The following is a 13782-nucleotide window of genomic DNA, read 5'->3' on the forward strand; positions in this document are numbered from 1 at the left end:
GCAGTGGGAGCCAATGACCCCTGCTTCTGTCTCAGCCAATGAGGAGAGGGAGTCCCGGGATAGTCGAGACTCCAGTGCACATCACTGGATTGAGAGGGGCTTAGGTAAATATTGGGGGGGGGGGAGGGGCTGCTGCACAGAGAAGGTTTTTTTACTTTCATGCATAGAATGCATGAAGATAAAAAAAAATCTTGAGCCTTTACAACACTTTAATGAACAAATAAAAAAATGCTCATATTATTAGAAAGCTAGAATAAGTCAGGAAATTAACAGCTAATGAAAGAAGGGGATGGATGAGTTAATTTTGGCTGATTAGAGTAAATTAAGGATTAATAAGGGGTTAAATAGAAACATTTTATTTATTTTTTACTTGTCCATTTGCTTTACCGGACTTCATATGTAGATCAAAATGTATCTCTTCGATTTCTAAATTTTTTTTTACAGATTACAAAATCTGAACGTAAAAATGTTATTTTGTATTTTTATCACACATCTAAACAGCATTTATAAACACTTTTAGAAGGTCTTTTTTTTTCCCTGACAGCAGCTGTAGCCACTGTACTTACACTGCAATTGAATTGTTGGCAAATACAGGGAGGGATGTGGCAGCATGGAGGAAGGACACCACCCACATCCAGTGTAGCTCAGTGAAGCTTTCTTGGATGTGTGTCACGCTTAATGTCCACAACTGGCGAATGATTTTGCTCATTTTGAATTTACATGGAACGAGAATCTTCTACTTTTTTTTTTTTATTGATAACAAAAATATGGTAAAAAGGTGACAAACAACATTTTTCCTCCTCTCATATTTATTATCTAAAAAAAAATCAATACACCACCAAAACTTCATGTAGAATAAAAGACTTTATTCACAATAGAATTTTACAAATATAATTCTTATAAATTGTGCATTTTAATCTATTACATATTCCCTAAACTTTTAGATCTATATAAAGGTGGAATGTAAAAATAAATTCCAATGCATAGAAAGAAAACAAATGGACTTGCTGCTAAAATCTGTAAACAGAATTAATGTTAACAATAACACTTGTGATTAGTTTCACAAACCCGTTTGATAAAAAAAAAAAAAAAATTAAAAACGTATTGATAAGCATCATATGTTTTTTTAAGAACTGTGAATGCATATTTAAAAAAAACAATGTTTAAACAAATTGATTTGATCCAGTGTAACTCTGATGATAGTCTAAAGCTGGTTTATATATTCATGGGGCCAACCTAAAGAAAAGATACTTGTGCTTATTTGGCTATTAAAAACAACATTAACTCTATCACATGGATGATGGCACAAATTGTAGCTTGTGGTGTGTTTTGTATATGGCAGACTGGCTTTATTGGGGGTTTGAGAAATTGGTATTCATTTCCTGCAACTTTGATACACAAGATGAAAGGTCAAATTCTGTTTAGTCACATTGCAGGAAATACGTAACATTTAATTCCAGACTGTGAATTAGAAAGAAACAGACCAACATTTATGGAAGGTTTGGGAGAAAAATATTGAGGAAAAAAGCTGTATGCACAGATTGTTTCACAAAATTATTGCAGTTATGGGTTTTTAAGGAATGATACTTAAAATGGAACTCCAGCTAAAGACTTGTCTAAAGCATGTATAAAGTAAGAATAAGAATGAATTTAACTTATTTACTGCTGTAAACAGTATGTCTCCCCAGTGGGCTAAAGCCTGCTGTTGGCTGATGTGACTGAGCCAGCCCAGGCTTTGGAAAGATCCTGACTTTAAAGTCAAGATCCACCCAGATTCCTGGACTGGCAGCTGGCTCAGCCTCTCAGCAAGCTTCTCAAGAGCAGCGGAGCTAGCCGCTTCTGCCCCCATCCAGAACCTAGTGCTCCAGGGAGCGCTGGAGGGGCAGAGCAGAGAGCCTGACAGTCACCAGTTCTCTGCTCACTTAAGAGCGAGAGCTGAGTGATCAGTGGTGTTTGATTGCTCAGTTCTCAGTCTTAGAGGCTGCAGCTGTGATCAGTGATGCAGCCATCTAGATTATTTATTTTTTTTATTCCTGAACTTCTTTTGGGAGATAAAACAGAGAATCCTGCACATACTGCAGAGTTTTTTTGCACCAGATATCTACTTTAATGGTCTTTATCCTAACAGGGGCAGAGGCTGTAATAAAGGTGACAGGTTCTCGTCTTTCCCTATTCTATCCAAAAAAAAGTAACAATTTAAGATTTGCTTTTTGTGTTTCTATGAAAAGTGCTGGTTCTACTTTTGTTATTAAAATAGATTTTTAATTTAATTTATAAATGCCTGGAATTGGTCAAAGTACTGGAAACAAGAAATACAGAGCTAGTTGGATCAATTTCAGAAGCCCAAATACAATTCACTAATACCAGGAGGTGTGAAGAACCACACAACCAATGCACCCTCAAGAAAAATTTACCTCACTTTGCATGAGTTACATGTAATATGACAGATCATGGCAAAAAAAAAAGAAAAAAATCTGAAAAGCAGCCCAGCTAGGGCAAACGTTTCAGGATTGTTCCAAGTTAGATGTGAGGTGTACATTGAGCATGCTGTCTCCCGCAAATGATTCATGGATTTTTAGATCAGAGGTGGTCAACATAAAAGGGCCCCAACATGTATACCGGGTCGCATGAAAGCTTACTTTTCACAGATTTGCCATTATGTTGCGAAATACACATTGATGTACGCAGAAAAAAAATTATGTTTGTGCAGAACTTTAATGCAACATTCTATGTATGTGCTGCACTAAAGCACAGTAAAATACATATTTTTCATGTGTTACCACAACATAATATTGCCTGCACTGGTGTGCGCACATTATGACGAGGACATATGACTTACAATTGCACTGTCCAATCAGGAGTGATCATCACAGAGCACATTCCACAATGAACAGCAAGAGAGAAGAGCTCATGTCTATGAGCCTTTAACCCTCTCTCAACCAATGTGAGGCTTTGCTAATACTCAATGCAGCCAGCACTGCCAAGATGCTGCAGACAGAATGCTGGCAGGCAATATGGGGCCTGTAGGCTGTATGTTGGGCACTAGGGTCTTTATTTATACACATTCATTTAAAGTTTGTGCAGTCAGCTAGGACATTTACGGCTGGGAGGACATTAGATCATTTTGGCACAGGAAAACCATGGCAGCATATGAAATGAGCTTCCTGTGTGGATAAAAGACATTCATAAAATCTAAGATGCTAAAAACTGGGAGTCTCAAGCCAAGTGACTTTACAGAGGTGGATTATTTTAACCACCTCCAAATGAGACAATACATGGGCAGTGGTCAAAAGGAATGCAGAAATGAAAATCAACAACCTATTTAAAGAGGACTGCTCACTTTACAGTCTTCATGCTGCCATGAAACACATCTTTAACTTTAGCCATTTGAACCAACTTATCTTTGTTAATTTGTAACATTTGCATTTTTGTTCAGAGAAATAAAACAGAAAACATTATGACAGATCCATATAAACAGTTTAGAATAGGAACACTTACAGAACATTACATCATTTATTGGTTTCAAGATTATGTGCCAGTACATACAAAGATCTAACACCACTGGCCTCTATGACCTAAGAAAGGGCCAGTTAAATTAGAAATAATTCAAATTTGTTTATAGCAATATGTAAATACCAAGGTGCTATAAAACTGTGTACACATCACAGGTTTGGTGGTTACGTGAACCCTCAATGCTGATGATGCACACAACATGTTAGAGTCATGGAGCTCCTTTTGACCTCTAACAAACATTAATGATTTCCTTCATTACACCAGTCTCAGTTTCTAGCATAATTAAACAATGTTGGGGTGTTCTTAATTGAAACAAGGTATTGACGCTCCTTTTCTAAACTGCACTAGAAAATTAAAAGTATGGATTTCTCTTTTACCTTATTTACCCAGACCTAACATAATGGAAGTCAATAAACTGGATTTTGTGAATGCTGCCCCACAAGCATCTTTATTGAACATCCAGTATGCTCCTATTTTAATTTTCAGAGTTCGCAAACAAGCAGCAGATATTTGAAACAAAATCTTTCATGACAAATCTGCAGTCTCCAGTTTTAGTATTCCAAGTTGATCAAATTCCCTTAGTTGACAGATCCAGCTCAGTCTTAACTTCCTTTAAGAAGTTTAAATGTAGGAGGTCCACAGACATTTCAATGCTCGAAGAGAAGGAAAAAAAAAAAAAGCCGAAATGGAATTTTTAGATACAAAGGATGAGCAATCTTTCCCTAGGAAAAATAATCTGAACATATTAAAAATTATTTTATTTGCACAACCTGGATTGTCTATAGATCAGATATATAGATATTTCTATATTTTTTATATTCAAAATACTTTCAGAACAGCTTAAAATAATAGATCAGGTCACTAATCAGTTAACACAGGCAAGAAACAAACAAAAAAAAAAAAAATATTGCCAAAAAAACAAACAAAAATGTATCATTGCCAAAAAAGAGGAATGCCTGCATGATAATATTTTTGTCCTGCTTTCATAAAAAAACAAATTCTTCTGAACATTTTACCAAAGAAAACCCGCATAATAGGAAAGGTGTCACAGTTACACAATTTGTCTCAGAAGAATTTCAGACAAATCAGATTCACATATAACTGGAAAGAAAAAAGTTCTTTTATACTATTCTTTATGGCTTTTTGCAACATGGCAAAATATTACAGCATAAAGCAGACAATCTCCTCACAGAGGAGGAAGGATCTTTGCAGTCAAATGAAAGGAAAGAATTGGTAACTAAAAGTGCAGACTTTCTATATGATCTCTTCTCTTCTATATGGCAAGTGATGATTGTCTAGCTAACTAAATGTAATGTCCACAGGGAAAGGTGCTTTTGATTCACAATCAGTTGGAAGATCACAATGGAATGGCTTTAGAATCATCCAGGAATCTCAGAGTAAACATGACAGACTGCAAATATTGGAATACAACTTCAAGAAAAGAAACCTGTTGACATGAAGGATGTTTGTCCTGAAATCAGTCAAATGGACTACTGAAGGAATGCAGTGAATGAAAATGTATAAAAAAGAAAAAAGCAATTGGAATTGCTTTTATTTAGCCAAGCCTTCTATCGTTCTGTCAGTTTTTCGGTTGATGGGCAATGGATGCGCCTCAGTGTTGAAAATCCAATGTTCTAATGGTAGAAGCTCATCGTCCGAAAATAATAAGTAGAGATATCTGAAAGGGAAAAGCAGAGGATATAGATAAGAAATGTTGCATTTGTCTAACCTTTAGCATCCTTGGAGTAACATTAAATACATTAAAAAACATTAAACCTGACAGTAAACTGATTGTAAACAGTAATGGGTGCTGCAATTACTTTATTTTCAAATGCAGAAGAAAGTAATCTGTGACTGAGATAAATCAAGGTGGGTGTACACACAACAGATTTCACATCACTGCAGGAGACTTGGGGCAGGTAAAACAATGGAAAAGTAATCCGGACTCAAACAAACCCATAGTTCAACTTTTACCAACCTCAACATTAGTCAGCAGCAGTGGGCAATGCTTAGAATAGATTTGAAATTCACTCTAAAATGAGAACAGCTATGCAAACATATTAAATGGTAGACAGGACAAGTCTGACCACAGGCCACATTTTTTCCTCACTATGAACACTAAATCATAAGACAGTTAAGCATTAAGAACTTGACTTTAAAGAGATGCTGCCATTTGTACTTCAGAAAGTGCTGGTTGTCTGAATAACATGCTGATAACTCTGGTTTCATTAGGTAATAGTGTTCCTGACCAACAAATGTCAGTGATTAGCATTTTCCTTTTTCCAGTCACAGCACCCTTTATTAGTACACAAAATCTCAAGGCACCCCAGGTAAAGTATACAAAATGGGGCCTTCATTTGGTGGTAAATGCACACCATTGGTTTTTGGCCCAACTATGGGGTGAAAACACCCCACAAATAATACACACATATGTGGTATACCATGCACATTAGGAGAAGGAAACTTATTTTAGTTTTTTTTTGGTGGTAAGTCATTGTAAGGACATGAAAATGTACTGCTAAATTTAAATCTATTTGTACCCCTTATTGAAAACACATTAACAGACATGATCATATAACAAGTGCCAGTCTTACTGGCTCCCAATCATTACCCTGAGACCAGGAGCAGTCTGCAATAGCACAATCTCCATGGAGCATGATGGTGCGCACTCCCAGTGCAACGATACACAACATATATGTGGCACTTTGTATATATGCGTTATGCCATTGTCAGGGATGCGGTTTAACATTGCCCCTGATGAGCCCAGACCGCACCATGGTTCAGAAAGGCTGGGCCAAGTAGTGAATCAAAAGGATCAGCATTATAACTAGGCAATTAGCATCTTAAAATTCACTCCACTAAAAGTGCCCTACTAAAACCCACTGATGATTTACTAACTGCTAAAACTAATGGCCACTACTCTATACTCTTACTACTTGACCTCTCTGTGGCTTTTGATACTGTTGACCATCCCCTCCTCCTCAAAAAACTCCACTCTTTTAGACTCCGAGACACTGCTCTCTCCTGGTTCTCCTCCTACTTATAGCAGCGCTCCTTCAGTGTTACCTATAATTCTGTCTCCTCCTCTCCACTTCCTCTTTCTGTAGGGGTCCATCAAGGTTCTGTCCTTGGACCCCTTCTCTTCTCCATCTAAACCTCCTCCCTTGGTCACTTGATAAACTCCCATGGCTTTAAGTACAATCTCTATGCTGATGACACACAAATCTATCTTTCTACTCCTCACCTCACCCCTTCAGTCTCCTCTCGCATCACTAACCTACTAAGCGACATATCAGCATGGATGTCACTCCATTTCCTCAAACTAAATATTTCTAAAACTGAGCTCTTAGTATTCCCCCCAGCCCGTGCCCCCTCCCCTGACCTCTCCATCAAGATCAATAATACAACCATCAGTCCCTCCCCTCATGCCAGGGTACTAGGTGTAATCCTAGACTCCTATCTGTCCTTTCAGCCCCAAAATCTTGTAGACTTCACCCCCACAACATCTCCAAGATATGCCCGTTCTTAACCTCTGAAACCACTAAGCAACTTATTCACTGCCTTGTTATCTCTCACCTTGACTATTGTAACTGCCTCCTCATTGGCCTACCTCATCGCAGGCTATCCCCTCCTCAGTCTATCATGAATGCTGCTGCCAGACTCATCCATCTTACTAACCATTCCATATCTGCCTTCCCTCCACTGGCTTCCCATTGACTAACGAATAAAATTCAAAACATTAACATATAAAGCCTTTTGTAACTCTGCCCCAAATTACATCACATCACCAATCTGGTCTCCAAATATCACCCAAACTGTCCTCTCCTCGTACAACCTCCTGCTCTCTAGCTCTCTTGTCTCCACCTCCCATGCTAATCTCTAGGACTTCGCCAGAGCCTCCCCCATCCTCTGGAACTCTCTACCCCAATCTGACTATCACCTACTCTGCCCACTTTTAGGCGACCTCTGAAAACCTCTCTTCAGGGAAGCCTATCCCACCTTCAGCTAATAATGGAATCTTCATTCCTTTTATCAGTTCATCCCCCAAAGCTATTACCTTTTGTACCACCAGCCCCTCCCTCTTAGATTGTAAACTCTGCGGAGCAGAGCCCTCCTAACCCTCTTGTATTGCACTGTATCATTGCTGTATTGTCTCCCTTTATATTGTTATTATATAAGCGCTGAGCAAACAGTTGCCGCTAAATAAATCCTGTATAATAATAATAATAATAAAATATTGAATTTCTAATTAGCAGATCATAGGACTGCTTTTTCTAACCCTGTCTAACACAAAGCACCCCCCCACCCCATAAAAGAAGTTGAATAATTCTTGTTTTTACCGGACCACAGAGAAAAACAAACATTCAGCATCTGTCCCCTCACCCCTTATTCAATAAACATGTAGCAACACAATGAAAACAGAGACTTTAACAGGTACCTTCTATATACAATCAGTTAATTTACAAGATATAAGATAATTGTGCACATTTCAATAGCATCTTTTGGGTTGGTAATGCCATTTCAGTCCATATTTGTATTTTTAACCACATGCCACCCAGCCACTGTAGAAACACGGCGGCAGGGCAAAACCATGTTTTAAAACGTGTGTTTGCAAAACAGGTAGGGGGCGTGCACAAAGCGCGCCACCGCCCTCCCTGTCCCGCCGATCACGGCCGCGGATGTCAGTCGCCGGGTCACAGCCGGTCGTTACCGGCTGTGTCCCGCTGATTAGCGGCAATCACTGACAGAGAGCAGGGCTGCAGTAGCTCTGCTTTCTGTCAGTTCCCTGTCAGCTCCTGACATGCTGAGCCGGAGAGAAGAGTTTCTCTCTCCTGATCAGCGTGTCCCGTGCAGTACACACCCCCGCCCTCTAGTAAAATACTCCCCTCACACAGTTAACCCTTTCAGTAAATAAAAAAAGTTAACCCCTTCCTCCCCAGTGCCATTAGTACAGTGTCAGTGTTTTTTTTTTTTGCACTGATCACTGTATTGGTGTCACTGGGGATGTCAGTGTCCCCAAGTCTGTTCCCCCCCAGTGTGAGAATGTCCGCCGCAGTCCCGCCATAAGTCGATGATCGCCGTCATAAGTCACTGATCGTCGCTATTATTAGTATAAAAAAATGTAAAATCCCAGTATCTTTCCCGCCATTTGTAAATGATATAGCTTTCACGTAAACCAATTTACACGTATTTTTTTTTTTTTTTTTAGCAAAGACATGTTGCAGAATGCATTTTGGCCGAAATTGATTTTTAAATTTTTTTTACTGGACATGTTTTATAGCAAAAAGTCCAAAATATTGTTTTTTTTTTCTCAAAATTGTCAGCCTTTTTTTTTTTTTTATAGCGCAAAAAATAAAAACACACAGGCGATCAAATGCCACCAAAAGAAAGCTCTATTTGTGTGATAAAAAGGACATAAATTTCATTTATGTACCGAATTGCATCACCGCGCAATTGTCCATTAAAGTAGCACAGCGCTGTATAGCAAAAAAATGGAGTAAATTGCAGTATCTATACCATAGTCTGTAGACACTATAACTTTCAAACAAAGCAATCAATATACACTTATTGGGATTTTTTTTTACCAAAAACATGTATCAGAATACATTTTGGCCTAAATTTATAACTAACTTTGAGTTTACTATATATTTTTTATAGCTGAAAGTAAAAAATATTGTTTTTCTTCAAAATTTTTGGTCTTTTTTTGTTTATAGCGTGAAAAATAAAAAGCGCACAGGTGATCAAATACCACTGAAAGAAAGCTCTATTTGTGTGAAAAACAGGACGTAAATTTTGTTTGGGTGTAGCATTGCATGACCGCACAATTATCAGTTGAATTAGTGCAGCGCCGAGTAGCAAAAAGAGGCCTGGTCATTAAGGGGGGTAAATCCTCAGGAGGGCAATTAACAATTCTCCATTTCACATTGCTAGACATTTGCTGCAAGTTATACTTTACACATTGATGTTAAACAGTAGTGATTCAATCATTCCATAAATTCAAATTATTCCTCAACACATTTCATGAACAATGTTCACTTCTTCAGGAGAATATTAACATTGGATATGAATCTACAATGTACAAATAAACATACAAAACAAATTGTCAGTTTACAACCTCTGTATACCAAGAATTATTTTCAGCCACTATAAAATCTGGGTGCCATACTTGTGCAAGAGTCTGACCAGCTTCAATGAAAAAGTGAAGCAGCAGAACCCTCAGTGGATATTTCTACAGGGACAAATTAATCCCATTATAGTGTATTGAGTCAAAAGGTAAGAATTATCACAATTTGTTTGGACAAATGGCTTACACTCCTATACACCAGAAACAAGTGTTCTCATCCCCCTACCTTAAAGGAGGATTATAAACCAGGGCCAAGAATTGCCCAGAGATGGACTCATTGTGGTCCTGGGTTCCTATATGGTAGTGATCCAAGTAGATTTGGATCAAGTCAGCCTCAGATTACTAAAAGTTTCAACTCTGTATATGGGTCATATAGGTTTTCCCATACAATCCTTGAATGTTAACCCCTAACCTCAGTGATATATTACATAGGAAATCGTCACAATTCCCCATATAGTAATTAAAAACTATGGTTTGATATCCAATACACATGGGCGCATATACCAATGTGTCAACACTAAAGTACAAACAATAGCAGCCTCAGAAATTACCAGTGCATCCAAACAGGTTAACAAAGAAGTATGAACTAGAATGCCATCGAAGTATGAAGAGTGTGTGTGTGTGTGTGGGGGGGTTCTAGAGCATTTAGATACAAACTATAAAATATAAGGAAGTCCCAGGTTCAAATTAACCCCCAAGAAAGTGACTCACAGAGAACCAATATAAATCTTCCATGTGACAACCATTCCTGTTAACCAACCAGACAAGGTCATGTAAAAAACCTATACGTGCTATATAGTGAAGCAGAAAGCATTCCTATTCATGTAAAAGTCCCATATGGTCCAGTCCTACCTAATTAAAAAAAAACGAAGTCACCGCATCGCACTTGTATATGTTCATGTGAAAGGTTATACAGGTACTCCCTTAAATATCCTGTGTGGCCAGTGTCCTACCACATGCTGCCAACTGTGCAAAGATCGTGTCTTTGCCCACGCAGTGCTAGGTTATGCCATTAGTAGCTTTTCCATGCATGTCAGTGTCATCACATACAGCACAGTGAAGTCAGGTGCACAAGTGTAGTGAAGAGAGGAAAAATTAATAAAACTGTGCCACCAATGTACACAGGATATGCATGTCCAACAAGAAGAAAGAGTTCCCTTAAAGCTGCACCCCTGAAGTATGAAAGCACAAAAAGAAACCAGCTTCTCGGGACTAGCCCAGGCTAATTTCCCATTTGCCCTAACCATGGAGACACCAACTATCCCCCATAAGGTGCTAGAAATAGCCTGGCCTAGCAGATACCTAGAGTTTTTGGAAACTCTTGATGATTCTGGGATAGGGGAAAGTAGGCTATTTGTGCTAATAAATTGTGAATTTGTACCTATTGACTAAATTACACTATAATGGGATGAACTTGAACTGGGTTATTCTGCTGCTCTCCTTCTCGGTCCATTGAAGCTGGTCAGACTCTCGCACAAGTATAGCACCCTGATTTTATAGTGGCTGAAAATATTCCTAGATATTCAGAAATTTATTAATGTAGTACAGTATAAAGAAGGTTTGTATATGGACAAAAATTTATAAATCGGTTTGCGATTTGTGCATTATAGATTCATATGCTATGTTCGTATCCTCCTGAAGATGTTAAAGCTGTTCATGAAACGTGTTGAGGAAATAATTCAGATTTATGAAATGACTTGCATCACTTTTTAATTTCAATGTGTGAAGCATACCTTGCAGCAAATATCCAGCTAAATTCATAGCAGTATGAAATGAATTATGAACTTTAAATTGCTGTATAAATAAAATGACATTTTAGATTGTTTTCTGTAACTGACTGTTTAGAAGGTACTTGCTAAAGTCCCACTATCTGTTGATATATACATATCGGGGAAAAAAAAAGAAAAAAAAAAAAAAGTTCCCATCCCTACTGTGCTAAAGCAGGGAAAGGTGTGTGTACATATCCTTTACAACTTTACTACAGAACAACCCCACCTGTACTGGTCATTGTAAATGTATACAGGGATCCAAAAGGCAGCTATCAGACCCTCCAGGGTTCTCTAGAACTGTTAAAATGCATCTCTTACTAACAAGACATATTGATTTTCTATGATCCTTAGCACCATCTACTGGTCATAATGCAGTATTTTCTCATTTTATGTTCCTTATTTACAAATATTGCTAGAGTCATATATATCTCACAACACGTACCTGAATAGTTAATTGAGCAGGTGAGGGACAGATGTCTAATGAGTCTCTATGACACTTTAGGAATTTCCTAGAGTGTGTGCGCTATCCATCTATATTCTGCAAACAGGTGCTTCTAATTTTTAACCAGAAGTCAGGATAAAAGCCTGCGATCATCTGCTCCACTACTGAAAACACTAAATACCGGCTTGTTCCCACATACTTACTTGAGTGTCTCTGCAAGGAAAAAACTTTGCTGCACATCATCATGGCTTGGGTGTATAGCGTAAACATCTCTGACTCCAGAATAGCCTGCTTCTACGTGGCAGAATTTTTCTAAAGCCTGACAACAACAAGAACACAATCAGGCTACTGCACATGAATCTGTCAATGTTTCGATTAACCTGCAAAATCCAATTACCTTTCACATTTCTGCCAATTGAAAGTACCTTGTTACAAATAATATGGGCATGGTTTCAATTTACAAAGACAGATAAGAAAAAGAAGATGATGTATGCTACTTTTTTTAGGCAGCAAGTCAATTAACACTGCCAGGTTTTAGTGACATTTTGAATTTACAGTTGTACTATATTAGAACATTAGTATAATAAGATTCATTGAGATGCATACAAATTCCCACTAAGACCAAAACTTAACATGCTGAAACGGTGTCCATGCAAAATTGAATACCTTGTTCAAAGATTTAAAACGTGTACAGCTCTGTATACATGCCAAGTACTGGATTCATTTTTAAAGCTTTAAAGTGTTACTAAACCCAGGACCCTGCTTTCACTATATCTGGTCTCCCACAGTACATGGAAGCGCAATTATTTTAGTAAATATAAACTGCTAAATACTTTTTCTTATCAGCAGTTGGAGCAGTCTTGTGACTTCTATCAGTGCCCAGCAGAGCACTGGGTAAAGTTTGTAGGAGTTTTCATTCTCCTCTAGGAGGATGCAGAACCCCTGACCTCGGTCTGGAGAGTGCGGATTGGCCCTGTGATGATCACATGCACTCTCCCAGCGGAAAAAAAAAAACCTCTTGAGAAATTAACACTAAACTGAGCATGTGCAGAGTGACTGCAAACCTCTGTTCTATCAGAAAATATTTAGGGGACAATGAAAGAAGGGGAAGATCAGAGAAGACAGGATCAAACATCCTTTTTACACAATGTGGACAATTAACCTCTTAGGTTCCACAGTGAGTATAACACACATGCTTTACTGATTTTATGTTTGTGGGTTTAGTAATAGTTGAAGGTAAAAAAAATCTTGAGCTTTTAGAACCACTTTCATGCATTCTATACAAACCTCTGTGCAGCATCCCCGCCAGCTCCCCCTAATACTCACTTAAGCCCCCTCTTGGTCCTGCGATGTACATTGGAGTCTTGATTATCCCGGGACTCCTCACTGGCTGAGACAGAAGCGGGAGCCATTGGCTCCCACTGCGGTCAATCACAGCCAGTTAGCCAATGAGGAGAGGGGGGTGAAGCCAAGCCGCAGCTCCAGGTGTGAATGGACATACGGAGCAGCGAGTGCCCCCATAGCAAGCTGCTTGCTGTGGGGACACCTGACAGGAGGGAGGGGCTAGGAGCTCCGACAGGGGACCTGAGAAGAGGAGGATTCAGGCCGCTGTGTGTGCAAAACCACTGCACATAGCAGGTAAGTATAGACATATTTGTTATTTTTTCTTTAAAAAAATAAGCCTTTAGAATCACTTTAATTAAATGACATAGAACAGTATTAATGTTCAATACTGTATACAATATAAAATATTTTTATCTACAACTCAGTGATATCAATATGGGTACAGCTTTTATGGCACTCTGCTTATGTACACTAATGCAAATTTGTTAACATACTCCCAATTTACTGCAGCTGGTGAGAAAACCTATTCCCAAAAAAGTGACCCTGAATAAGCTGGGAGCATTGTAAAACACTTGTTAATGAGATACCAC

At 38.4% G+C, this 13782-nt stretch overlaps 1 protein-coding gene across 1 annotated transcript in view; it reads right to left on the reverse strand.

Annotated features, from left to right (window-relative positions):
• Positions 1-845: 845 nt before the first annotated feature.
• Positions 846-13782, reverse strand: part of MAN1A1 (mannosidase alpha class 1A member 1) — a 154850-nt gene continuing 141913 nt past the window's right edge. The window contains exons 9-10 of the mRNA XM_089652188.1: positions 12052-12167; positions 846-5191 (exon numbers count right to left, since the gene is read on the reverse strand). Coding sequence (XP_089508314.1) covers positions 5065-5191; positions 12052-12167 — 243 coding nt within the window. The 3' untranslated portion in view covers positions 846-5064. The remainder of the gene's footprint in view (positions 5192-12051; positions 12168-13782) is intronic.

This window comes from Staurois parvus, unplaced genomic scaffold (assembly GCF_062004578.1).
Source record: "Staurois parvus isolate SC_StPar_1 unplaced genomic scaffold, SC_StPar_1.0 ptg000672l, whole genome shotgun sequence".
NCBI lineage: Eukaryota > Metazoa > Chordata > Amphibia > Anura > Ranidae > Staurois > Staurois parvus.